General features: G+C 45.2%; 1 protein-coding gene across 1 annotated transcript in view; it reads left to right on the plus strand.

The window, feature by feature from the left end:
* Positions 1-26,348, plus strand: part of CEPT1 (choline/ethanolamine phosphotransferase 1) — a 326,348-nt gene that overhangs the window by 272,547 nt on the left and 27,453 nt on the right. Inside the window, exons 6-7 of the mRNA XM_040424136.1 lie at positions 5,215-5,346; positions 21,396-21,554. Of these exons, the coding sequence (XP_040280070.1) occupies positions 5,215-5,346; positions 21,396-21,554 (291 nt within the window). The remainder of the gene's footprint in view (positions 1-5,214; positions 5,347-21,395; positions 21,555-26,348) is intronic.

Here is a 26,348-nt window from a genome sequence, read left to right on the forward strand (position 1 = left end):
AGGTCGAGTTTGGTAAAGACCGTGGCCCCTTTAAGGCGATCGAACAGCTCGGAAATCAAGGGTATCGGGTAAGCGTTCTTGATCGTGATGCGATTGAGACCCCTGTAATCGATGCAAGGCCTCAACTCACCGCCCTTCTTTTTCACAAAGAAAAATACAGCCCCTGCCGGGGACGAAGATTTGCGAATGTGTCCGCGTGAAAGTGCCTCCCTCACGTACTCCTCCATGGCCTCATTCTCCGCTACCGACAGTGGATAGACTTTGCCACGAGGAGGAACGGCACCAGATTGTAACTCTATGGCACAATCGTATGGGCGGTGCGGAGGTAGGGCAACCGCGCGCACCTTATCGAATACATCCCGGTACTCCTCGTATTCAGGAGGCAACAGAGAGTCCGAGGAAGTACACAGCAACTTGACAGACCCATGGATGCAACTAGCCCCACACTGCGGTGACCACGAGAGGATCTTGACCGATCTCCAATCGAAAGTCGGATTATGCTTCTGGAGCCAGGGGTACCCCAAGACCACCGAGTAGTGTGGAGACGAAATAACCTGGAGGCAGACCGACTCTCTGTGAACGGCACCAATGGCTATCCCCACTGGAAGGGTCTCATGAGTCACGTGTGGCGGCAGAAGGGGTCTGCCGTCTATCGCCTCAAGAGCCAGTGGGGAACCTCGAGCCTGCAGAGGAATGGAATTGGCGGCAGCGAACACACTATCAATGAACAAACCACCAGCACCAGAGTCCACCAACGCCTGGGTCGTCACCGAGCCCCCGACCCAGGAGAGGACAACAGTGATCAGTGCTTTGTCAACACGGGAAACCGGGGACGAGGAGACTCCACCCAAGATCTGCCCCCGACAGGATCTCAGGTACGAGAGTTTTCCCGGACGGTTCGGACATGCCAACCGAAAATGCCCACCGAGACCACAGTACATGCATCGGCCCTCGCGTCTCCGGAGTGCCCTCTCCCCCTCGGACAGGCGAGCAAACCCCAGCTGCATGGGTTCACCCCCAGACAAGTCATCCCCAGGAGGCGTGGGAGGAGAGGGAGGCACGGGTGGGACAGCAAACGTAGGCACCAATCTGTTAGAAGACCTCCGCAGGTTCTCCTTAAAGGAAGGTCTCTCCCTGAGTCTGGTGTCAATCAAAATCAGGAAAGAAATAAGAGACTCGAGCTCAACTGGTAGGTCCTTAGCTGCAACCTCATCCTTCAAGGCATCTGAGAGACCATGAGAGAAAGCAGCGACCAGAGCCTCATTATTCCAGCCCACCTCTGCTGCCAGGGTACGAAACTCAATGGCGTATTCAGCTACGGATCGTGAACCCTGTCTGATGGACATAAGGAGCTTCGCAGCAGAGGCAGCACGAGCCGGCACAACGAATACCTTCCGAAGAGAAGCAACAAAACCGGAAAACTCGGCAACCACCGGATTGTTGTTCTCCCATAAAGGGCTGGCCCAGGCCAAGGCCTTGTCCGAGAGCAGCGAGATCAAGAAGCCCACCTTTGATCTCTCAGTGGGAAAGGCATGTGGCAGCAACTCGAAATAAATGCCCACCTGGTTAAGGAAACCTCGGCACTGAGTTGGCTCTCCCCCAAAGCGCTGTGGAAGAGGGGCAGAACCGGTCATACCCCGAAACACCGCAGGCGCAACAACAGGTGTCGGGGTAGACTCTGGCGCAACAACCGGAGCAGCAGTAGGAGCGAGCCCAGGAGCGACAACCGACCCATCGGCAACGGGAGCGAAATGAGCCGTGCGTTCAAGCAGGGTTTGCAACGCCACAGCGAACCGACCCAACAGGTGATCCTGCTGATCAAGTCTGGCAACCAGCGTGGGTAGCGAGGATGGCCCTGTACCGTCAGAATTCATGGCTTGGTCCTAATGTCACGGAACCATGAACCAGACGTACAACAAGAGATAAGTGAAAATAAGAAGGCTTTATTGAAAATAAAGCTGTAAAGCAAAGTCCAAACGGATGGTGAAACCGAGCAGAGTCTTTGCGAAGCCAGAGGTCAGGAACCAGATGGGTAGTCAGACTAAGCCAGGATCAGGAACCAGCAGGGTAGTCAGACAAAGCCAGGATCAGGAACCAGCAGGGTAGTCAGACGAAGCCAGGATCAGGAACCAGAAGCAGCAGCAGTCTTAGAAGCATGTGAACACAAGAGGACCAAGCAAGGAACTGAAGCCACAGACCTCCTATATATATGAGCTAGGCATCCAGCTCCTCCCAGTGGGAAGGAGGAGCCGCAGGGTGGAAGGCTACAAGAAACCCAGAAACCAAGATGGCCGCCAGCACATGTCAAACGAAGGAGAACAGCAAGAAGGTAAGACCATGACAGCGGGTTTGCCCAACATTCCTCAAATTCTGTAGTTCCTTCAAGCCGGACTTGACAAAGGCCTCAGGCCAGCAACCCTTAGAGTGCAGGTATCAGCCCTAAGTGTGTTTTTGGACGTCAAGTTGTCAGAATCCTCTTTAATAAAGCGTTTTCTCAAGGGCGAACGAGAAAGTCTCCTGTAGCCCGTCCGACCATTGCTCCCTGGGACCTCAACTTAGTGCTGTCTGTACTTATGTCTCCTGTGTTTGAACCTATAAAAGATATATCCCTGAGACTTCTAACGTTGAAGACAGTATTCCTTACGGCCATTACAACGGCTAGAAGAGTCGGGGAGATACAAGCCTTTTCATATAAACCTCCTTATCTAACAATCTTCGATGATCGCATAATTCTGAAACATTGCCCAGCCTTCCTACCTAAGGTAGTGTCAAGATTTCACTGCGAACAAGAAATATTGCTGCCCTCGTTCTGTCCTTCACCAACCTCGGAAAAGGAGAAGAGTTACCACAACTTGGATGTAAGAAGGGTGGTAATCTGCTACCTCAACAGAACTTCATCTTTCAGGCACTCAGACCAACTGTTCTTACAGTACCAAGGGCCCAACAAAGGTCACGGGGCAAGCAAACCTACGATATCCAGATGGATAAAAAATATGATCCAGTTAGCTTACCTGCAGAAAGATCTCCAACCCCCGGTTGGAATAAGGGCTCACTCCACCAGAGCAGTATCATCCTCATGGGCGGAGGCAGCATCAGTATCATTAGAACAGATATGTAGAGCCGCAACCTGGGCCAATCCTATGACTTTTTTCAATCACTATAGGTTAGATATCCTTAAGAACCAGGACTTATCCTTTGGGCGCAGGGTACTTTCTGCTGCTGTCCCTCCCTAAATCCTATTACTCTGTTAATCCTCCAATAAGTGCCGTTGTGGAGGCGTTAGGGAAAATAAAAAATTACTCTTACTGGTAATTGGTTTTTCCAATAGCCTCAACAACGGCACTGGGATTCCCTCCCTGATATATTATTACTTGGGTCTAAGTTTGAAAAAACTTATTGTTTCTTTAAATGATGTAATTGTCCTTGGTTATTAATACATGATTTATTTTGGCATCACTTCCGTGTCCTCTCTTATTGACTGACTAGGTAAAGGGGGAGGAGGTTCTTAAATCTTCTGCTTCTACGTCGTTGTTTCCTGTCCGAGACGGGGACACTCCTCCAATAAGTGCCGTTGTGGATGCTATTGGAAAAACCAATTATCGGTAAGAGTAATTTTTTATTTTCATATTCATACATAAGGTCTCAAGAATCAAATGAAAATGATCTTCACGGATTTAAAGAGGTTCTCCAGGAATAATGAGTTTTTAGCAAGTGCTCACTGCCTACCTCTCTAAACACTAGATTCAGACTTACTTGCTCCCCACAGCTCCTATCCTTCACATTGCGTCTGCTGTATCCATGTTCCAGTCTCCAACATGTTGACATCTGGTGCAGCATGGGCGTGGACACCTGCTCCTCTGCAGTCAGTGAATTACTTCAGTGGTGACATGGCCACAAGCAATCATGCCAATGCTGCACCAGATGTCAGCACTTCACGCAACGCAGGCCCCATAGAAATGAGTGGGGTTGCGTGAAAACCTACAAGGCATTGTGCCCAGTTTAACAGTGAATTTTCTGGTGACAGACTACTAATATATAATAGTTCTAATCTGACAGACATTTATGCCTGTGTCAAACCCCTTCATCTGTTTAGCCCTAGTCTAATTAGGGTCTTACCTTATAGGGCGGCCCACAACTGATGTCATCGCACTTTTTTTTTTCATCCGCTGTTGGTCCCCGTTGATTTCGGCGCTTTATATTCTAATTAGCTGACTTGGTTATACTAGGCGGAAACTGGAGCGGTTCTCTTCTCCCTGGCTGTGAGCGCATCCAATCAGAGCGCACCGCTCATAGCCAGGGAGGAGCTCATTCTACCTGGCAATGAGCGGTGCGCTCTGGTAAAAGATCATGTGATGGATCATGTGATGACCACAGGTCCTGTTGCTCCACACAGCAAAGAAAGAAGTCAGAAGAGATGCCGGCAGCGCGATCAAGTGGATTAAGGTGAGTTAAATTATTATTTTTAAAAAATTAACCCCTCCAGCGCTATTTTACTATGCATTCTGTATTCAGAATGCTATTATTTTCCCTTATAACCATGTTATAAGGGAAAATAATAATGATCGGGTCTTTATCCCGATCGTCTCCTAGCAACCGTGCGTGAAAATCTATGGGGCCTGCGTTACGTGAAAAACGCACAAAATAGAGCATGCTGCGATTTTCACGCAACGCACAAGTGATGCGTGAAAATCACCGCTCATGTGAATAGCCCCATAGAAATGAATGGGTGGGGATTCAGTGCGGGTGCAATGCGTTCAACTCGCGCATCACATCCACGCGGAATACTCGCCCGTGTGAAAGGGGCCTTAGTGTTTAAAATGCTCAGTGCAGACACTTCTGTAAGTAATCTGTAGTTGGTTGCATCACAGGCCTTATGTGCAGTCTGCATTCTGCTCCTGGATTTACAGGACTTCTAAGGAGTAGCTGTTTTAAATGCTTTCCACATATGTATGTATTTATTTAGCTAAATCATTTCATATTTCACTGTGTTTATTTGTGAAGTTAGTCAGGTTGTGCATTTTGTACAAGGTTGAAAGACCCTTTCAACCTTGTACAAAATGCACAACCTGACTAACTTCACAAATAAACACAGTGTACATTTTATTCATCTATGTATGCAGAAAGCTATTTTAATGAAAGTGTATAGATAATGGGAATTATATTCTGTGATCAAAGACTTATCTTATTCTGTCTTTTTTGTGTTCTGTGTTAAAGATCCCTGTACTGAATGTGCAAGTGAAACTTGTCCCTGCCTTCTGCACTGTTGCAGGCACCATATTTTCCTCTATCAATTACTTCAGAGTAATCTTTACAGGTGGAGTGGGAAAAAATGGATCAACAATAGCTGTAAGTACAAACACTTTGTAAATTGTATTATACTAAGAATTTCGAGTGACCGACTGAATCTGACATAGCTTTAACAGAGACAAATCCTTTGTAAGAAAATGTTTGTAGCCATAGAAGTCTCAATACACACAGAAGCTTCACTTCGCACCAACAACACAGTGTATATCTAGGACAAGTATATATAATCCATATAAAAATGCATCTTATTGCATTTATTGATGTTGGTAACGGAAATTAAAATGTATGTCAGAGAGATACTGCTAAATGTAAGAACAATAAATCACTTGCTGATGACCTTTCCCTTGTCATTAAAAAGGCTGACTGAAGAAGTCAGAAAAGTTCTCTTTAGGGAGATTTAGCAAGAAGGTGCTTTCTGCGCCAGTCTTGATATCCCCTGCGCTGCCAGAGGATGCACCACATTTATGATGCGGCACACTCCTCGTCATAAATGAGGTATATCCTCCGGCAGTTCACGTGCCTAAACAGAAATCTATCATGACTTTTATGTCACTGGTTATTAGATTCATAATTTCTGAATCATTTCTCCATTTCCTTCCTCGTCTTTCACCTCCCCTCTCTATAGACTTCTATGAGATGATGAACTCTGATCCTTCAGTGAACAGGCAACCCATCTTGGTCTCACAAGACTTGATATCTTACAAATTTCAGTGAGCAAGTTAGTTTAGAAAAGGGTGTGGGAGAAAATAATTAGAACAGTTTTCTATGAAGAGAATAGTTCATAAGGCCTCCTGCACACGACCGTATGGCTTTTTCAGTGTTTTGCGGTCCGTTTTTCACGGATCCGTTTTTTGGTTCTGTTTCAGTTTCTGTTCCGTTTTTCCGTTCCATTTTTCCGTATGGCATATACAGTATACAGTAATTACATAGATAAAATTGGGCTGGGCATAACATTTTCAATAGATGGTTCCGCAAAAAAATGGAAGACATACGGATGCATTTCCGTATGTGTTCCGTTTTTTTGCTGACACATTGACTTGAATGGAGCCACGGAACGTGATTTGCGGGCAATAATAGGACATGTTTTATCTTTAAATGGAACAGAAATACGGAAACGGAATGCATACGGAGTACATTCCGTTTTTTTTGCGGAACCATTGAAATCAATGGTTCCGCATACGGACCGTATAAGGACCGCAAAAAACGGCCAGTAAGCGGGGGGGGGGGGGGGGAAACGGTCGGGGGAGGCCTAACTGAGTAGTTTAGGATGTGTTCACACAGTGTTTTTTGATGCACATATTCTGCACTGAACGCAATGTCAAATCCATGCCCATTGAATCTGAAAACTGCAATGGGTTACAATATGTACATTAGTGTGTGTGACTCAAAGACTGAGCATCGTCTGTTAAAGAGGAGACTGTCACATTGAACAGATTCATATGTACTGTAGTATTGTAACATAGTAACATAGTAACATAGTACATAAGGCCGAAAAAAGACATTTGTCCATCCAGTTCGGCCTGTTATCCTGCAAGTTGATCCAGAGGAAGGCAAAAAACCCTGTGAGGTAGAAGCCAATTTTCTCCACTTTAGGGGAATAAAAAATTTCTTCCCGACTCCAATCAGAATAACTCCCTGGATCAACGACCCCTCTCTAGTAGCTGTAGCCTGTAATATTATTACGCTCTAGAAACACATCCAGGCCCCTCTTGAATTCCTTTATTGCAACAGCGGGGGAACAGAGCGCTAGACAGACACACTATTAAGCGATATCGCATCCATGAATTATGCCCTACATAACCCCCTACTTATTTCATAATGTCTGGACCCATGAAAGGCTGTCTTTAAGAAATCCTTGCCAAGTCGTGCTAAATATAAACCTACTCCACCGATTTGGATTCTAGTGAATCTGATTTGGAGGAAGAGGGGCAGATTTAAGACTCAGATTCATCCTCAGATGATCAGTCAGGAAGACCCCTGATCCACATAGAGGATACTGATATCCTCCTCAAACTGGTTGTCTGAATTACAGAAAATTCAGGAGTTTATACTTTAGATAAGTGAGGTCAACCAAAAGAAAACTACTATTTACACACATACCTAGTACTGACCCTTTGTTTACATGCAGTTGCAGAGCTATGGGGTGTGTAGCAACATTCTGTGATGTTCGTCTCATGAATAAATGTGGGCGTCATAAGATGAAGCCATTTTGGTGCCAAAACGCGCATCGAGGGTTTTTCTTATACATGGTAGACCTGACCGTATACTTATTTATTATGCCTTTTGTTTCTTGCTCTACATTTGCTCTCTCAGCTGCACTCTATATATTTATTTGTAGTACCCTTAAGGATGGATATCCGTTTAGTCTAGCTCATATGTTATTCTAATTTTATTTTAAACTGGCTATGTGGATTAGGGCTATTGATCCCTATTTTGCCTGTATTGTGTGAGTGTTGGACTCTGTGTGGTGGTGGTCATTATATATTTTTTGGTGACCATTGTCCATTTAGTCACGGAATTGTACCTTTTTAATTATTACACTCATACAAATAGGCACTCTGGGATTTTATATATATATATATATATATATAATGGGAAAACAGCCAGCAGCACTCCAGATTATTGAAGAAAGCGTGTAGTTTATTGACCCAAAAATGAAGCGACGTTTCAACAGCTTGTTTCTGTCTTTATCAAGCCAGGCTTGATAAAGACAGCAACAAGCTGTTGAAACGTCGCTTGATTTTTGGGTCAATAAACTACATGCTTTCTTCAATAATCTGGAGTGCTGCTGGCTGTTTTCCCATTCTATTTCACTGGACCTAGGTGCTGGTCCACACTGGCCGGACGTGCACCCCTCGTATTTATAGTGTGCTGCTTCCTCATTTTCCAAGGTGTGTGTGTGTATGTATGTATGTATATATATATATATATATATATATATATATTTGTTACAGTTGCTGGCGCTGTAAAGTAATTGATGGTTTATCATTTCAATTATGACTATTGTTATTTATGGGATATTGATTCAAAAGACGTATTGATATATATTTGTCTAGTCTGTTTACCTTGTAAATGCTTTGATTCTGCAACAACGCCATGGAGCTGTATTCCATCTGACCTCTGCTATTTGATGTGATGTGTTTGTCAATTATACATGATATCTAAATAAACTATAGATTTTTATATATTGAGTGCTTTTTATTTCATGGTTTTTTTGGCAGTTCTGATAGGCTCACAGATGGCTCTTTTCCTGCTGCAGCTCTTCCAAGTAGTTACTGACCTCACCCAGACATTCTTTCTTCTGGTTGCTCTCCTGGCCATTTACATCTTGCTGCTTCTTTCATTTATACAGGCAGAGTATTTCACCTGTTCCAGTCCTGTTAAATACTCCCCCTCACCTGTTAGCTTTCACTGTGACTAAAATTCCTCTAATGCTTATTGGGTTATAAAAGCTAATGCTAAGCCATTCTGCCTCCAGTAACATACAGGGAGTGTGATTTTGTGTCAACATGTTTCGCCCAGTTTTCGGACATCAGTGCTGATGTTCTTATAGCCCACATACACTGGCAGCTGTCAAGCTCGATTCTATGACGATGCCTTCTGAATGTACTCTCAGCTTAAGGATGGATGGAGCATGACGAGACAGATAAGCCTGCAGGGAGTGTGGCTTGTCCCTCCAGCAAGCACAGCCCACAGCCCACAGATCAGACTTCTGCTCCCTCCTGAAGCCCTAGGTTGGTGCACGGAACATCATCAGAGCAAGCAAAGAACCTGATGTCAGTGAGCTATGAGAAAGGGACCACTATAGAAGAAGATGATAAACAATTGAAAATCCATAACTTTTTTTTTTTTTTTAGCTACAAACAGAATAAAAAAATAACTTGGAAAACCCCTTTAAAGCCATTATATAATACTGTGGGGTTAGAGAATGTTAAGGAATCTCGATTGGCTGAAGAACAAATGTTTGATAGCCTAAGGCACAGGAGGTCTACAATGTTTCCGGTTCAGGATAATATCTGTGCTCTGACTAAGAAGGAGTGGGTAAAGCCAGATAAGAGTGTTTTCATTCCTAGAGAGCTTTAAAGAAAGTACCCATTCACAGAGGAAGATGTGTCTGTGGCACACTTATCCCTAACGTGGATGTCTCAATAGCGAAGATTAGCAGGAGGATGTCCAATCCAGTGGATAAGGCCTAGTTCACACGAACGTACACACGAACGTATGGCTTTTATAGTTTTTTGCAGTCCATTTTTCACAGATCTGTTGTTCCGTTTTTTGTTTCCGTTGTGTTTCCGTTTCTGTTCCGTTTTTCCATTCCGTTTTTCCGTATGGCATATACAGTATACAGTAATTGCATAGAAAAAATTGGGCTGGGCATAACATTTTCAAAAGATGTGTCACGGATGGTGTACAGGAAACAAGACAATGCAATACAATTAATGACTCACTGGATCCACAACTAAGGAACAAAAGGGAGACCCCTACATGAGACCTGCCACTCTCCCTAATTGCTCAGCCTATGCGAACACCCCAAAGGTGGATGGGCGCATATCCACGTACCTCAGCTATCTAATACCTGAAGACCCTACAATAGTGAGGGGACACGACCACCGGCTCCCTACACAAGACACGGAGGGAGTCAGGGTCACCTGAAAATCCAGCAGACAGAAAATCACAAATAAAGGAACAGCACTTATCTTGCAGAGGACTGGGGAATAGAAACAGCATGCACACACATTCCAGGAAGTTGTATAAGCCGCAACCTAATGCATCATGGGGAGGAACTTAAAGGGAAGCAATCAGTCCAACTGCATGACAGCTGAGATAGACTAACGAGATGAGGAACTTAACCAAAACAAAGAAACTCAAGGAGGAGGATCTGGAAAGCTCCTGTCAGAGCTTCTCAGCTGTCTAGTTGTGACAAGATGGTTCCGCAAAAACGTAACGGATACGGAAGACATACAGATGCATTTCCGTATGTGTTCCTTTTTTTTGCGGACCCATTGACTTGAATGGAGCCACAGAACGTGATTTGCGGGCAATAATAGGACATGTTCTATCTTTCAACGGAACGGAAATATGGAAACGGAATGCTTACGGAACACATTCCGTTTTTAATGCGGAACAATTGAAATAAATGGTTCCGTATACGGAACACAAAAAAACGGCCCGTACACTCGCAAAAAAAACGTTAGTGTGAACTAGGCCTAAAATGGAGGACGTTTATCTTTGGAAGGATTGGGAGGCTTCTACATGCACCTTTAGGCCTAACATGGGCACAACCTCAGTTGTTATGCCTCTCTGAATTGGACCTGAATAGGACCCCTAGGGATCAGCTGTTGACATTTGGACGCTGCGCTGGGACAGGGAAGTGGGTGTGGTCGCTGATGATGCTTGCGAAGGTCCAGGTGCAGGGCAGGAGGCATCCGGGCCTGCGTCTTAGACAGGGGATTGGCCAGCACGTAACACAGGGAAAGAGGAGGCAGTGGTGTGACCCGCAGACACAGATTGTGGACCCAGGCGTTCGGGCCCACCTATTGGGGTGCTTTGATGCCATGTGGCAGATCATGCTGGTGGTGATGAGGTTGCTAGTGTTCATGCCCCGGCTCATTTTGGTGTGGCACAGGTTGCAAACTACTATTCTTTTGTCCTCCGCACTTTCCTCAAAAAAGCGCCATACTGCCAAACATCTACCCCTTGGCAAGGGAGATTTACGCAAGGGGGTACTCGGCGGAACAGTTGCGGGCCTGTTCGGTGGTGCCCGGCTTCTACCTTTTGCCACCCCACTGCCTCTTCCAGCCTGTTTCAGTGCTGCAGATCCCTCCCCCTCTGTATTGCTCTCCTCGCTCGGCTTGTTGCCACCTACCCAGGTTGGGTCAGTGACCTCGTTGTCCAGCACCTCCTCTTCCACTTCCTCACTCTGATCATCCTCCTGATTTGTTGACCTAACCACAACCATAGTGATTGACTACTATGTGTCATCCTCTTCCTTAACCTCTTGAGACAGTAATTGCGGTTGAGTCATTGGCAACTATGTCTCATCATCATTTACCTCATTAAATACTAATTGCCGTTCCCCTGCGTCATATTCTTGTGACTCTGGATGCTGAAGAGGTTGGGAATTGGGGCACAAGATCTCAGGTCCCTATTCAAGCGTGCTTGGCGAGAGGGCCAAATCAATAAATGGAGATGCAAAGAGGTCCTCGGAATGTCCGAGTGTGGGATCACTTGTTTAGCCAGACTGTAAATGGTGGGAGGAAGGAGGATCAGGGTCCTGGCTACTGAGACTGGACTTGGTGTTAGCCAGGGTGGTGCTTAAACAACTAGAAGCACTATTTGCTGCAATCCAACAGACCACCTGCTCGCACTGGACTCACTTCAAGAGTGGTCTCCTGCGCCGCCCTGCAAACTGGGACATGAATGTGTGGGAGGAGTTAGGAGAACACAGGCTCTATGTAGGACTATGTTGGTGGAGAATGCAGAGGTACTTTATGTATGGAAGGTGTGTATAAAGCAGGGCTATGTCAGTGTAACCAGTGCATTGTACAGTTTTCTGTGTGTAATGTGCACACAGTAGTTCTGTCTGTGTAATGGACATGTAGCAGAGCTAATATGTATATAGTAGTGTCAGGTGGGCCCTGTGTATGGCAGCAGTGGTCTTTTGTTTAGTGTATGATGTTGGATAAATGTAAAATTGTCTACATTTATTTCTGCATGGGAGACTAGCAATGGTTTCCCTGCAGAAATATCAGCCTCATAACGTTATGTGGGCCTATGCATTATATATGTGAATTACCGCAAAATTCGTACGCCTCTTCAGCTAAAAATACTCCTCAAAATTGTTAAGAGGAGTATTTTACTCTTCTGGAAAAAAATGTAGTGCGACCTCTGCTGTCAGCTGTAACATACAGCTGACAGTCTGCTTCAAACTGCAGACATAACCCCTTCCATGCCATGGGACCGCTGTATGGAAGGGGCTAACAATCAGGCCGCTTCTCTGCTGTGGAAGTGGCCCGATGCCGTCCCTTTTATCACCTTACATCACAAAAAGTGTAATACCAAGCGATCAAAAATGTATATGTGCCCCAAAATGGTACCAATCAAACCATCATCTCTTCCAGCAAAAATGAGACCCTAAAATTGCCCAAAAAAAAAATTAAAAAGAAATGGCTTTCAGAAAATGGAAACGCAATAACATTTATTTATTTATTTTCAAAGATTTATTTATTGTGTAAATCCAAAATAAAATGATAAAAAATAGACACATTAGGCTACTTTCACACTAGCGTTTGGAGCGGATCCGTCTGATGTTTCATCAGACAGATCCGCTCCGATAATGCAGACGTTCGCATCCGTTCAGAACGGATGCGTCTGCATTAAAACTTAGAAAATTTTCTAAGTGTGAAAGTTGTCTGAGCGGATCCGTTCAGACTTTACATTGAAAGTCAATGGGGAACGGATCCGCTTGAAGATTGAGCCATATGGTGTCATCTTCAAGCGGATCCGTCCCCATTGACTTCCATTATAAGTCTGGACGGATCCGCTCGCCTCCGCACGGCCAGGCGGACACCCGAACGCTGCAAGCAGCGTTCAGGTGTCCGCTCACTGAGCGGAGCGGAGGCTGAACGCTGGCAGGCGGATGCATTCTCAGTGGATCCGCCTCCACTGAGAATGCATTGGGGCCAGACGGATGCGCACGAGCGGACACCCGAACGCTAGTGTGAAAGTAGCCTTAGGTATTGCCGCGTTGTTACGACCTGCTCTATAAAAATATCACTATCTACTCTGTCAGGTGAGCATTGTAAAAGACAAAAAATATAAAAACTGTGCCAGAACAGCAATTTTTTTTGTTACCTTGCCTCACAAATAGAGTAATATATACACTGCTCAAAAAAATAAAGGGAACACAAAAATAACACATCCTAGATCTGAATTAATAAAATATTTTTCTAAAATACTTTGTTCTTTACATAGTTAAATGTGCTGACAACAAAATCACACAAAAATAAAAAAATGGAAATCAAATTTTTTAACCCATGGAGGTCTGGATTTGGAGTCACACTCAAAATTAAAGTGGAAAAACACACTACAGGCTGATCCAACTTTGATGTAATGTCCTTAAAACAAGTCAAAATGAGGCTCAGTAGTGTGTGTGGCCTCCACGTGCCTGTATGACCTCCAGCCACATGAGGTCTAGCATTGTCTTGCATTAGGAGGAACCCAGGGCCAACCGCACCAGCATATGGTCTCACAAGGGGTCTGAGGATCTCATTTCGGTACCTAATGGCAGTCAGGCTACCTCTGGCGAGCGCATGGAGGGCTCTGCGGCCCTCCAAAGAAATGCCACCCCACACCATTACTGACCCAATGCCAAACTGGTCATGCTGGAGGATGTTGCAGGCAGCAGAACGTTCTCCACGGCGTCTCCAGACTCTGTCACGTCTGTCACATGTGCTCAGTGTGAACCTGCTTTCCTCTGTGAAGAGCACAGGGCGCTAGTGGCGAATTTGCCAATCTTGGTGTTCTCTGGCAAATGCCAAACGTCCTGCACGGTGTTGGGCTGTAAGCCCAACCCCCACCTGTGGACGTCGGGCCCTCATATCACCCTCATGGAGTCTGTTTCTGACCGTTTGAGCAGACACATGCACATTTGTGGCCTGCTGGAGGTCATTTTGCAAGGCTCTGGCAGTGCTCCTCCTGTTCCTCCTTGCACAAAGGCGGAGGTAGCGGTCCTGCTGCTGGGTTGTTGCCCTCCTACGGCCTCCTCCACGTCTCCTGATGTACTGGCCTGTCTCCTGGTAGCGCCTCCATGCTCTGGACACTACGCTGACATACACAGCAAACCTTCTTGCCACAGCTCGCATTGATGTGCCATCCTGGATAAGCTGCACTACCTGAGCCACCTGTGTGGGTTGTAGACTCCGTCTCATGCTACCACTAGAGTGAAAGCACCGCCAGCATTCAAAAGTGACCAAAACATCAGCCAGGAAGTATAGGAGCTGAGAAGTGGTCTGTGGTTACCACCTGCAGAACCACTCCTTTATTGGGGGTGTCTTGCTAATTGCCTATAATTTCCACCTGTTGTCTATCCCATTTGCACAACAGCATGTGAAATTGATTGTCACTCATTGTTGCTTCCTAAGTGGACAGTTTGATTTCACTGAAGTGTGATTGACTTGGAGTTACATTGTGTTGTTTAAGTGTTCCCTTTATTTTTTTGAGCAGTGTGTATGTATATATATATATATATATATATATATATAATGTTGATATATATGTTGGTAAGGCTGATTAGTCAGCCTGCATTTGTGGGAGGGGCGGAGGATCTTCATATACGAGCCACAGCCTCACTCACAGGCGTGTGTTCTCAGGTGCACAGCTGCCGCTGGGTGTCATTAGCAAACTAGCTTCTCAGGTGGTAGGATTCTTTCTTTGCAGCATGGAGCCAGAATAGAGCTTGTTATTTTGCTCTCTGCTAGCATGCACGCGCCAGGCTACGTAAGTAGGTTGGGCCGGGGCCGTCTCTCCTGGCCGGTCGGAACCGACTTTGCTAGCGAACGGGAGGCTTTGCCTCGGAATCTGCTACCTCAGGTTTGCCCGTTGGGGCTAAATACTTCTATTTCTTTTAAACTTTGTTTGTTGGTAATAGGAGTTAGTTCCTATAAATCTTACAAGTTTTACTTTGCTTTGTTCGTCTCGTATGAAAAGTTACTTCAGCCGGTTTGCTGTAAAGGAAGAGTTACCCGGGCTGCACATGACGCCATGTTTGGAGATCGGACGCAGCGTTTATTATTTAGGCCTCTTGCTGTAGCTGTTCCTTGCCACCCCCCTCCCCCCGCTACCACCATCTTTAGACTTCACGTATTTCACTGCTCCATGTACTTAAAAACCCTGTCGCACTTTTATGCTCTGCTGTTATCCTGAGCGGCATTTACACTTCTGGCTTTTATTTCATGTCTTATGCTGCATCCGCACGTCTTTAATGTCAAGCACTTTCCTGTTTGGTTCGTATTCCCTCAGATTGGTCTCACATTCAAGCTGCTGTCACCTGTTGGCTGTTACATCTCATTCCGTACCCAGCCGACAGCCAGATCCGTATTACATGCCTGTTATTACATGTTGTGTACTCTGCTTACAGCTGCTACTGTAACTCCATTTTTATTCTCGGGACGCACCACCCTGGTGTTCACACCTTGCTCCACTCACAACCAGAGCTGTGTTCATGCGTCGACTGGTATACCATGTTTGCTCTGCTCACTGTGAGAGCTGTGTTTATACGTCCGCTGTCACATGTTCATTCTAGGCTTTGTTTCAGAGCTGCATTCACTTTCACTGTTACATCATGTTTATGCTCCACTCACATTTAGAGCTTCTGTTCTACCAATTTCATTCTCGGCCACACCCAGAGGTGCATTCACACTATGCTGTCAAATCATTTTTTGCACTCCACCCTCGACCAGAGTTGCATTCATATGTCTATCGGTATATTAGGTTTACTCTACTCGCACCCAGAGCTGCGTTCACACGTCCTATACTACTACAGGTTCTTTCCAGGCCCATTTTAAGAACTGCATTAATGTCTCTGTTACATCTATGTTATGCTCCGTTCACAACCAGAGCTGTTGTTATACCAAATTTCATGCTCTGCTTATACCCAGAGTTGTGTTCACACTTCTACTGCTACACCAGGTCGTATACCCCACTCACCAAAGGCGCTTTCCATGTCTGCTGTCACATCAGTTAATATTCCGTTCACATCCAAAGCTGCATCCGCATGTCTGCTTTTACATCTTGTCCTATACTCCATTCACTACTAGAGCTGCGTTCATGTGTCTGCTTTCGCATCACGTCTATACTCTGCTCACTTTCAGATTGCATTCATACGTCTGCTTTATACCATGCTTTTCATGCGCTACCCATACTCAGAGCTGCGCCCATACCATGTTTTTTTAAGTACCACTTACATCCAAAGCTCCATTCACCCATTTGTTGTTACATCATGTGTTGTACTCTGCTTCCACTCAAAGCTGCGTTCTCCTGTTCATTGCTACGTCAATGTTTTACTCAATAATCTCACCGGGGCAGTCTGCACCCACCACTATGGTTCTTTAATCCTGGTTCATATTCACTCAGACTGGTCTCCTTTTACTTCTGGTTCGTATTCACTCAGATTGGTCTCCTGCCCCAGTTCACCAAACAGCTCCTCAGCGGAGGCCAGTGGGCCAATAGGAGTCAGTTTCCTGCTATGTTTTCACAAGCTGTTAATTTGTTAATCACGATAAGAGACTTCTCTTAGCGAACTTGCAATGCCATCGAGTTCCGGTTGATCACTAAACCCGTCAGGTTAAGCCCCAATCTTTTCCCCAGCCGTCCTTAATTCTAAGGTTCGCATCCAAGCGGCTGCCCGGCCCAATGGGCCTCTGGTGGTTGCTTCGGCCCCATGGCTTCAGTGGTCCGACCAATGGTTGTCTGTCCACCTGTGCAGCTATGCTTTTGGTTTTTAATGACTCACATCTTTATCTGCTTGCCAGCTTATGTTATTTAGGTTTCATTTTAGTTAATGTCAGTTATTATCTCCATTTTTCTGTCACGTTTCCCTTCGTCTTTTCAGGTCATGCAGTTGAATTCATGTTGGGGTTCACCTTGCACGTCGGTCAGGTTTCATCGATCGGGTCTTCCTAACGATATTTCGCCTTGCATGTTATTCAGGCCACGTAGTTTATCTTGGGTATCGCCTGCCACATCGGTCAGGCTCATGGTTTAATTTCACCTGCACCTTATTCAGGTCACTTATTATAGTTATAATTTCTTGATTTAAAAAAAAAATTAAAAAAACTCGGCCCCATGGCTTCGGGGGCCCGATGACGGCTTCGGCCCCATGGCTTCGGGGGCCTGATGACGGCTTCGGCCCCATGGCTTCGGGGGCCTGATGACGGCTTCGGCCCCATGGCTTCAGGGGCCCGATGACTGCTTTGGGGGCATGATGACGGCTTCGGCCCTATGGCTTTGGGGGCCCGCTGTCGGCTTCGGCCCCATGGCTTCGGGGGCCCGATGACTGCTTCGGCCCCATGGCTTCGGGGGCCCGATGACGGCTTCGGCCCCATGGCTTCGGGGGCCCGATGACGGCTTCGGCCCCATGGCTTCGGGGGCCCGATGACGGCTTCGGCCCCATGGCTTCGGGGCCCGATGACGGCTTCGGGGGCCCGATGACGGCTTCGGCCCGATGACTGCTTTGGGGGCCCGATGACGGCTTTCAGTCCTGCTCGGCTGATTTGGCCCGTCTGTATCACATACATACCTGCTTCCCTAATTTCCTAATAATCCATGTTGATCGCTCACTTTGTTTTGAACGCAACTGGTCTGGTTCGCCGTACAGCATCATTGTCATGTCTTACGCAGATATTTCGTGTTGCTTTAAAGGGATTCTGTCATGACATTTGAGGCTTATAACCTAAACATATGGCCAGGTCCCTACTAATAACCTGAATCCGAAACTGTCCTTATTAAATGTGCCTGTGGCTCTATTAGCACATAAAACAGGTTTTTATAACCTGTCATTCACCTACCTAAGGTGCCCAAGGGGACGTCTCTTCATACAGGGTGCCCGGCTGCAGCCATCTCCGTCTGGTGCCCAGTGCCGCCTTCCCACTAGAAATAGCCGCCCTCCCTTTCTATAGAGCCCCTTCCTCACCTCAGCGCCACCTCCCTCAGCGAGATCCCGCGTGTGCGCACTAGGTATAACCTGATGCGCCCGTGCGGACTCCTGGCAGCAGCCTCGTTGAGCGAAGTACGCATGCGCCGGCCGGCGCACTTCGTTTAAACCTGTCTTGACCGCCCTATTGCAGCCATCCTCTCACAGCCGCATGGAATCTGGCTGAGGGAGCGGACGATTTCGGAGGCTCTATAGAAAAGGAGGGCGGCGATTTCAACTGGGAAGGCGGCGCTGGGCACCAGACGGAGATGGCTGCAGCCGGGCACCCTGTATGAAGCGACGTCCCCTTGGGCACCTTAGGTAGGTGAATGACAGGTTATAAAAACTATGTGCTAATAAAGCCACAGGCACATTTAATAAAGACAGTTTCGGATTCAGGTTATTAGTAGGGACCTGGCCATATGTTTAGGTTATAGGCCTCAAATGTCATGACAGAATCCCTTTAATTGTTCATGCTTTCGTTCAGGTCCTGCCAGAGGAGGAACAAGTAGGGTAATTCCCTCTAGCATTTCAGTCTCTGATCGTAGTCGATCATATCTTGTCAACCAGGTCCCCGCGCAAAGTCTTTGCCTTTTTACCACGACCAGGAATTCATTTTCGCCGATAGCTTCATTGCAATTGCATTCCCTCACTCATGGGAGGTCACAGACAGAATCTTGTATATTATGGCTTCGTACTTTCTTGCCGCACTAACTTCAGACTCCCTACAACCACGTTGAATCGGGTTTTGGACAAGGTTCAGCATTTCCTCACGGTAGAAGATTCAGATAGTAGGTCGGTCTTCACGTCTCAAGCGTTAAAACAATTCTCAGGGGCACACAGTAGAACAACGCGTGGACCACAGCTAGCAGATAGCTGTTGTCTGGGGAACTATTCAAGGATTCTCTTCCTATCTACATAGTTCTTTTTGGCCCTCATTCCTGCATAGTCTAGGCAGTTAGGTTTCGGTCCCACGATCTCCTGAGGCTAGGGCATTGCCAGTACTCCCCGAAACCAAAACTTTACAAGGTTCAGTTGGTTTTCATGATCCATTTCACAACGTATTCCCGATCCTCCATTCCGCTTTGGGGCAGTATCCGCAATATTGAGCATCATGTCTCTGGCCTTGTCATCCACAAGATGGGTTGTAGGTCTCCTTCTGGCCTTGCCTCATACACCCCGAATTTTTCGCTCTAGATCCCTGACGCCTTGCAGTTGGCTTGGGGATTAGTTTGCACATGCCATTCCAGTTCCTTTTCTACCCTACTTGGCTTGGTTTTTGCCCACTTATAGGCCTACCCACTATCATGGCTTAGGGCACACAACAAGCCATTTAGTCAGGTTAGCTAAGACACTCCTAGCTGGGTTAGGTTGTTCCCGTTGTTTCTCTCCCCCATGGCAAAAGCCATGGTCCACAGAGAGCTTTCAAAGCATCAGAGAGATCTCATTGTTAAAAGGTATCAGTCAGGAGAAGGGTACAAAAGAATTTCCAAGGCATTAGATATACCATGGAACACAGTGAAAACAGTCATCATCAAGTGGAGAAAATATGGCACAACAGTGGCAATACCAAGAACTGGACGTCCCTCCAAAATTGCTGAAAAGATAAGAAAACTGGTCTGAAAGGCTACCAAGAAGCCTACAGCAATATTAAAGGAGCTGCAGGAATATCTGGCAAGTGCTGGCTGTGTGGTACATGTGACAACAATCTCCCGTACTCTTCATATGTCTGGGCTATGGGGTAGAGTGGCAGGATGAAAGCCTTTTCTTACGAAGTAAAACATCCAAGCCAGGCGACATTTAGCAAAAACACATCTGAAGTCTCCCAAAAGCATGTGGGAAAAGATGCTATGGTCTGATGTAACCAAGGTTAAACTTTTTGGCCATAATTCCAAGTGTTTCAAGTTTGGCGTACAAGGTTCAGGTTTGGGTTATGTAATAATTCCGTTATGGATTCTGCTACCACGGACCATAACTATGGGTCCATTCACACGTCCGCATAATGGGTCCGCAACCGTTCCGCAATTTTGCGGAAGGGGTGCGGACCCATTCATTTTCAATGGGGCTGCAAAAGATGCGGACAGCACCACCATCTGCTGTCCACATCTGCACTTCCGTTCCGCGGCCCAGCAAAAAAAATAGAGCATGTTTTATTCTTGTCCACAGCCACGGACAAGAATAGGCATTTCTATCATATTGCTGGCCATGTGCCGTCCGCAAAATGCGGAACGCACATGGGCGGTTTCCGTGTTTTGCGGATATGCAATTTGCAGACCGCAAAACATAATTGTGGAACGGATGTGGATCCATTATGCAGACTTGTGAATGGACCCTTAGTGGGCGGTAGCCGAATCCATAACTGAATTCTTAGAAAACCTTAACCTTGTAGGCCGAACTTTAAACACAAGTTCACTCAACACTAGTCGCAATGTTTTAGCTCATAGCTTGTAAAGAGACTCTGTGAATGAGATGAAAACATTGCAACCACAGGGGTGAATAAAGTGTTTCAGAGTGCTGTCATTTTTTTCTTGAAAGTAGAACTGGCTTAGTTGCCCATAGCAAACAATCAGATTCCCCCTTTCATTTTTCACAGCTTCATTGGAAAATGAAAGGAGGAATCTGATTGGTTGCTATGGGCAACTAAGCCAGTTCTACATTACACTAGTTTTGATAAATCTCCCCCACTGTGTACTTATATGTGTACATAGCATTGTGTGTCTTCACACTGTACTAATCTGTGTAGGAAAAGTGACAGTTCACTGCGCGGACTGCACACAAATACTGTATTTAGATGACCGTACAGGTAGTGAGAGCTTCAGTAATGAGATCTATAACAGGCTTATAACGCCATGGTTCTGACTGTAGATTGCTGCACTAACATTATCAGCAGAAATATCTATTGTGTCTACAAATAGTCTTTCTACAGAATGAAAAGTGAGAAATAGATCTGCTGATTACAGGCTGTAGCATACTGTAAGACTCACCATGTTGTGGATTGGAATGAAATCTTACTACCAAGTTACTTCCAAGTTCCAGCAGCCTATATGTAAGTGGCTGCTATCTGTGCTGTGTAACAGGATGTGGGGGCAGGGCAGCAGAGCTTGTGCTGGTGCATGTGAAATCAACAGGAACACCCACAGAACCTCACAGCAGATGACAGCATAGAGCAAAACTCATAGAAGAGCATTTCTGAGTGCTTGTGAAGAAAACCTGATACCAGTAAAAAAACAAGTGCAATTTTATTATGTGCTGCATTACGGTAAGATATTGGTTTATTGATTTTTAGTGCACGAAGGTGTCCATAGGCTTTAATATTTTTAATGCACATAAGGATTTAAATGTCGGATCACCCTCTAATGTATTTTATTTTACCTTTTTTTTTTTTTTTTTTCAATTTTAGGGTACCAGTGTATTGTCTCCAATGTTACATATTGGAAGCATCATTGTTCTAGCCACCATGATATATAAGAAATCTGCGGTTCATTTGTTTGAAAAGCACCCATGCCTTTACATTCTTGCATTTGGCTGTGTTTCTGCCAAAGTTACAAATAAATTAGTGGTAAGAATTTTTTTTCATTTTCTATAAAATAAGTGAGTATATTATTTTTCTTGACAGCTGTGCTTGCTTTACCCTTTTATTTAGGCTATGTTTTGTCTGGATTCGCAGGCCATAAATCGGAGTATAGAAATATACTGGTTTCTTAATTACCTTCCTTACGATTCTAATGTTTTAATTTAGAATGGCATAAAAATTAAAGTGTCTCTGATGGTCAAACTCTTTGTAGAATGCTTAAAAGTGGTTTTCCAGTGCCAGAAACAAAACAGTGGGCAGCGGAAAGCAGAAGGCTCCAGTCACTGTGCAGTGGCCTTGCCAGTGTATTGCAGCTCAGCTCCCATTAAAGTGGATTCATGCTATCTGTATACCTCCAAGCCCCCTCTCCACAAAAAATCCCTGCGATGTTATCACTGCCCTAGCACTACCTAAATGCTCAAGAGGTGCCTCTGCATTCGGGAACACAACGCTCAATGTGAAGGTTATTTCTGTTCCCTGTTAGTGTTAGTCAGTGCGACTGGCAGTGTGACAGCCTGATACTGCCAGTGGCACTGCATTCAAACTAACCATGTAAATGAATGTGCTGCAGGCATAGTTAATCATTTATCTATTAGTTACAACCATACCTGCCATCCCCCTGCAGCAGGAACCCCATCCTTGGGGAAGGAGGACTTTATATTTACGTGACGTGGTTAGGAAGGGGTAAAGACTTCAGACCAAGTTGTGTAAGGGACCCAGGAGTTGCTGTAGGGGTGCAACTAGATTATTAAATGTATGTGAAGTCTCTTGAAATGTGTGGTCAGTACAAAGAACTGGCACGTGATTAATTCTAAGAACTGTGTAAAAGATCAGGGGACATTCATACATGTGGAGGAATGGTGTTTTAGACATTAAAGGAGTTGTCCAAGGTTAAATAAAAATGATTAAATGGTAAGGAAAGAGTAGTATCAGCGCTCCGATCCTCTCCACTGCTGCAGCCATGCCATTATCTATTTGGTTGCAGCGATGACATCCCCTATACTACATGAGACTTTTGCAGCCAATCATTGGCCTCAGTGGTATATGAACATTGGCTGCTGCATTCATTTGCAATATAGGCAAGTCACAGATGCAGCCATGTAAACAAGCCCAGCTAGGAGGAGCGGAGAGGAAGGCATTTAAATTGTGAGTATAACATGTTTTTATTTTAACACTTTCCCTGCATTTTTTATCTTAAACACGACAACCCTTTTAATACAGGAAAGGTAGGGCTAGATGTTTTTCTAATGTCATTTGTCTTGCAGAGTTATAAATTACCAATTATGTTTAACTAGAAAAGCTACAATTTCTGGGGAAATTGTGTGAAGTGTTCTTGCCTCCACCAGTAGCTTACAACTGGAGTGGGCGGAGTAACTGGGTAACCTAATCGTTGGGGTGGTTGCACCTAAGGGTCGGGGTGGTTGCACCTAAAAGTCGGGGTGGTTGCACCTAAGGGTCGGGGTGGGTGCACCTAATCATTGGGGTGGTTGCACCTAAGGGTCGGGGTGGTTGCACCAAAAAGTCGGGGTGGGTGCACCTAAAAGTCGGGGTGGGTGCACCTAAAAGTCGGGGTGGTTGCACCTAAGGGTCGGAGTGGGTGCACCTAAGGGTCCGGGTGGTTGCACCTAAAAGTCGGGGTGGGTGCACCTAAGGGTCGGGGTGGGTGCACCTAATCGTTGGGGTAGTTGCACCTAAGGGTCGGAGTGGGTGCATCTAAGGGCTAGGGCGGGTGCACCTAAGGGCTAGGGCGGGGGCACCCATGAGTCACCTGGTAGTCCGGGGGGGGGGTCACCTGGTGGTCTAAGTTAAATGGCTCAAATTTGATTGGCTATTTTAGGCTCCACCCACATTTTCACATTTGAATCCCAGTCACCCATTGACCAACTGTTCCAAGTTTAGTGACTTTGCCATTGACCCTCTAAGAGCAGCGGCAGTTTTAAATTTTCCCATTAAAACATATGGCTGAAATTTGATTGGCCGTTGTAGACTCCGCCCACTTTTAAACATTTGAATTCTAGTCACCTATTAACCGAATATATTAAGTTTAACAACCCTGCCATTAACAATGTTGAAATGGCAGCAATTAAAAATTTTCTTATTGAAGTCAATAGGGAAAATCTGATTGGTTGTTTGTAGCTCCGCCCACTTTTTAATGTCCCCAAAATGTGACAGAAATTTTGAGGTTGACCCCATGACTAAGTGACCCAAGTTTGGTGAGTTTCACTCCGAAGCTGTATGAGTGACAAACGTTTGCATTTTTCCAATAAAACTCTATGGGAGAAAAAAAGAGGTTTTCGGGGGCCCGCCCCAGGGGCCCGGAGGGTGGGATCGGTTAACAAAGCACAAGCAAGATACTCGGGTATGTGCCGACCAAGAGTGCAAAGTTCAGTATTTATACTCCTAAATCTGTGGGAGGAGTAGCAATTTGAACATCTCATTATAGTCAATGGGGAGAATTTGATTGGTTCTGTGTGGCTCCGCCCACATTTTAGGGTCTCCGAAATGTTCTAACAAATTGCGCGTTGACCCCATGACTAAGTGACCCAAGTTTGGTGACTTTAGTTTCAAATCTGTGCGTCTGGGAGCGATTTGAAATTTTCCCTGTCAAAGTCAATGGGAAAAAACGTGGATTTTGGGGGCCCGTCCCAGGGGCCCGGAGGGTGGGATCGGTTAACAAAGCATAAGTAAGGTACTAGGGTGGGTGCCGACCAAGTCTGCAAAGTTTGGAATTTGTACTCCTAAAAATGTGGGAGGAGTAGCAATTTGAACGTCTCATTACAGTCAATGGGGAGATTTTGATTGGTTCTGTGTGGCCCCGCCCACTTTTCGGGGTCCCCAAAATTTGCCCAAAATTTTCGGGTTGATCCCATGACTAAGTGACCCAAGTTTGGTGACTTTAGCGTCAAAGCCTGGCGAGTGGGAGCGATTTGAAAATGTACCCTGTCAAAGTCTATGGGAAAAAAGGGGGCTTCCGGGGCCCGCCACGGGGGCCCCGGGGGTGGGATCGCTCCACAAAGTAATAGCAATCCGATCGGGAACAATCTGCACGTTTTGGTAAATTTTTGTCTATGTGGTGTAAAAACTGTGGGAGGAGTTAGGGTGGCAAATTTGGCTATAATAAGAATAATAATAATATATATGTGAGATAACATTAAGTGGTCTTGCTATGCAAGAACACTTAATTAATCTGGAAACAGTTGAACTTGATAGACGTGTAACAGTTTGGAGCTGTGTCAGTGAATTCAGTAGCAGGTATCAGCTGCTATATACTGCTGACAACTTGCAACATAGGTTGAGATAAAGGAAGGAAGTTAAACAGATCCTGAACATTTAACTCCTTAGGTGACCTGGTCAGTACTGATCACGACACTTGTGTGGTTTTACAGAGTGCAGTGTTTTTCCTCTGCAAGCTCTTCAGTCCACCTTACAAAATGGTATATAGAAAACAAATACACTGGCAGCACTGTTTGGAAAGTAACACCCACTTGCTGATTAATAAACTGTAGTAGTAGTAACTGAGGAATGGAACAACAAAGTTATATGAAAAGATACTCCAGATTTATAATTTATTAGGAAAAAAATTATTTGCAATGTAGGCATGTCAAGACTGGTGACAGGTCTACTTTATATGGATGCTAACCTTTCAACAACTTTGGTTATATCAATAGTACAGGTGAATAAAAGAAACGTAATACAGGGTGATGCAAAAAGAATGGTATAGCTTCAGTATTCGTTATTAAATTTGTATTATGAGGTTTCAGTTATTTGAAAAGAAACACTATCCAAGTTATATCTGTACACTACAGATGTTCGATGTGAGCTTCATTGGTGAAACTGCAGATTTTTAGGCGAGAGTTAAGTTCTGTCCAGACGTGTCCTAGGATATGGACTCCACTTTTCTTTTTGTGATGTGTCATCTCAGGTCAGATCCTTAGGCTGGGAAGGCAGATACATTGAGTTCTTGATGTAGGTGTTATATCTGGTGATTGTGTAGACCAGCAATACTGGTAAATAATTTATTCCGATGCAGCCAGTCCAACAATCTGGTCGTTTTTTATTCAGATATCTGCAAAAATCCAACTGGAAGTGAGAAGAACCAGTCTGCTGACTACATTTGGCAGATCTTCCTTTAACATTTCCAGTGGTCAGTGACAGTATCCTCTGCAAAATAGACTGGACCCTAGACATTTGCTCATTGCACAGAACACGTTTACTTTGAGTGAGTCCCTCGATGATGTGCTCTATGTGGGCACATGGGTTTTCAGGGCACCAGTAAGGTACCCCAGTAAGGATCGGTGGGGCTACAGTAGCTGGTAAGTTTTTATTCTGAGAACAAGCCTTTAAAATCTGTTATCAGTTTTATGGTATCCTAACTAAGTAGTGGCAGATCAACCTAACAAAACGCTGGGACACTTTAACTGCCTCAGCTGTTTTGTTAAATCTAGTATTGAACAGCCCCAGCGCATGCCCATGAGTTCTCATATTCATGATTCATGAGCTCCCAGCTATCCCTGCCCAACTGCCACTGACTGCAGTAGTAGAAAAAAGTCAGTGGAACTGGGAGTTCATGAATGAAATTAGTTTTATATATATATATATATATATATATATATATATATATAAAATGACTCATCGGCAAGCAATAGAGCTGAGGGCAGCATAAAACTGGTGACAAATTCCTTTTAATAGAAGCAGGCATAAAGTGCTGGCCTATTTTTCTGGTGTGTATTAGTAATGAATATAGCTATTGTTTTCTTGCTGAAATAAATGCAGAATAAATGG

The sequence above is a fragment of the Bufo bufo genome, chromosome 3 (genome assembly GCF_905171765.1).
Source record: "Bufo bufo chromosome 3, aBufBuf1.1, whole genome shotgun sequence".
Lineage (NCBI taxonomy): Eukaryota > Metazoa > Chordata > Amphibia > Anura > Bufonidae > Bufo > Bufo bufo.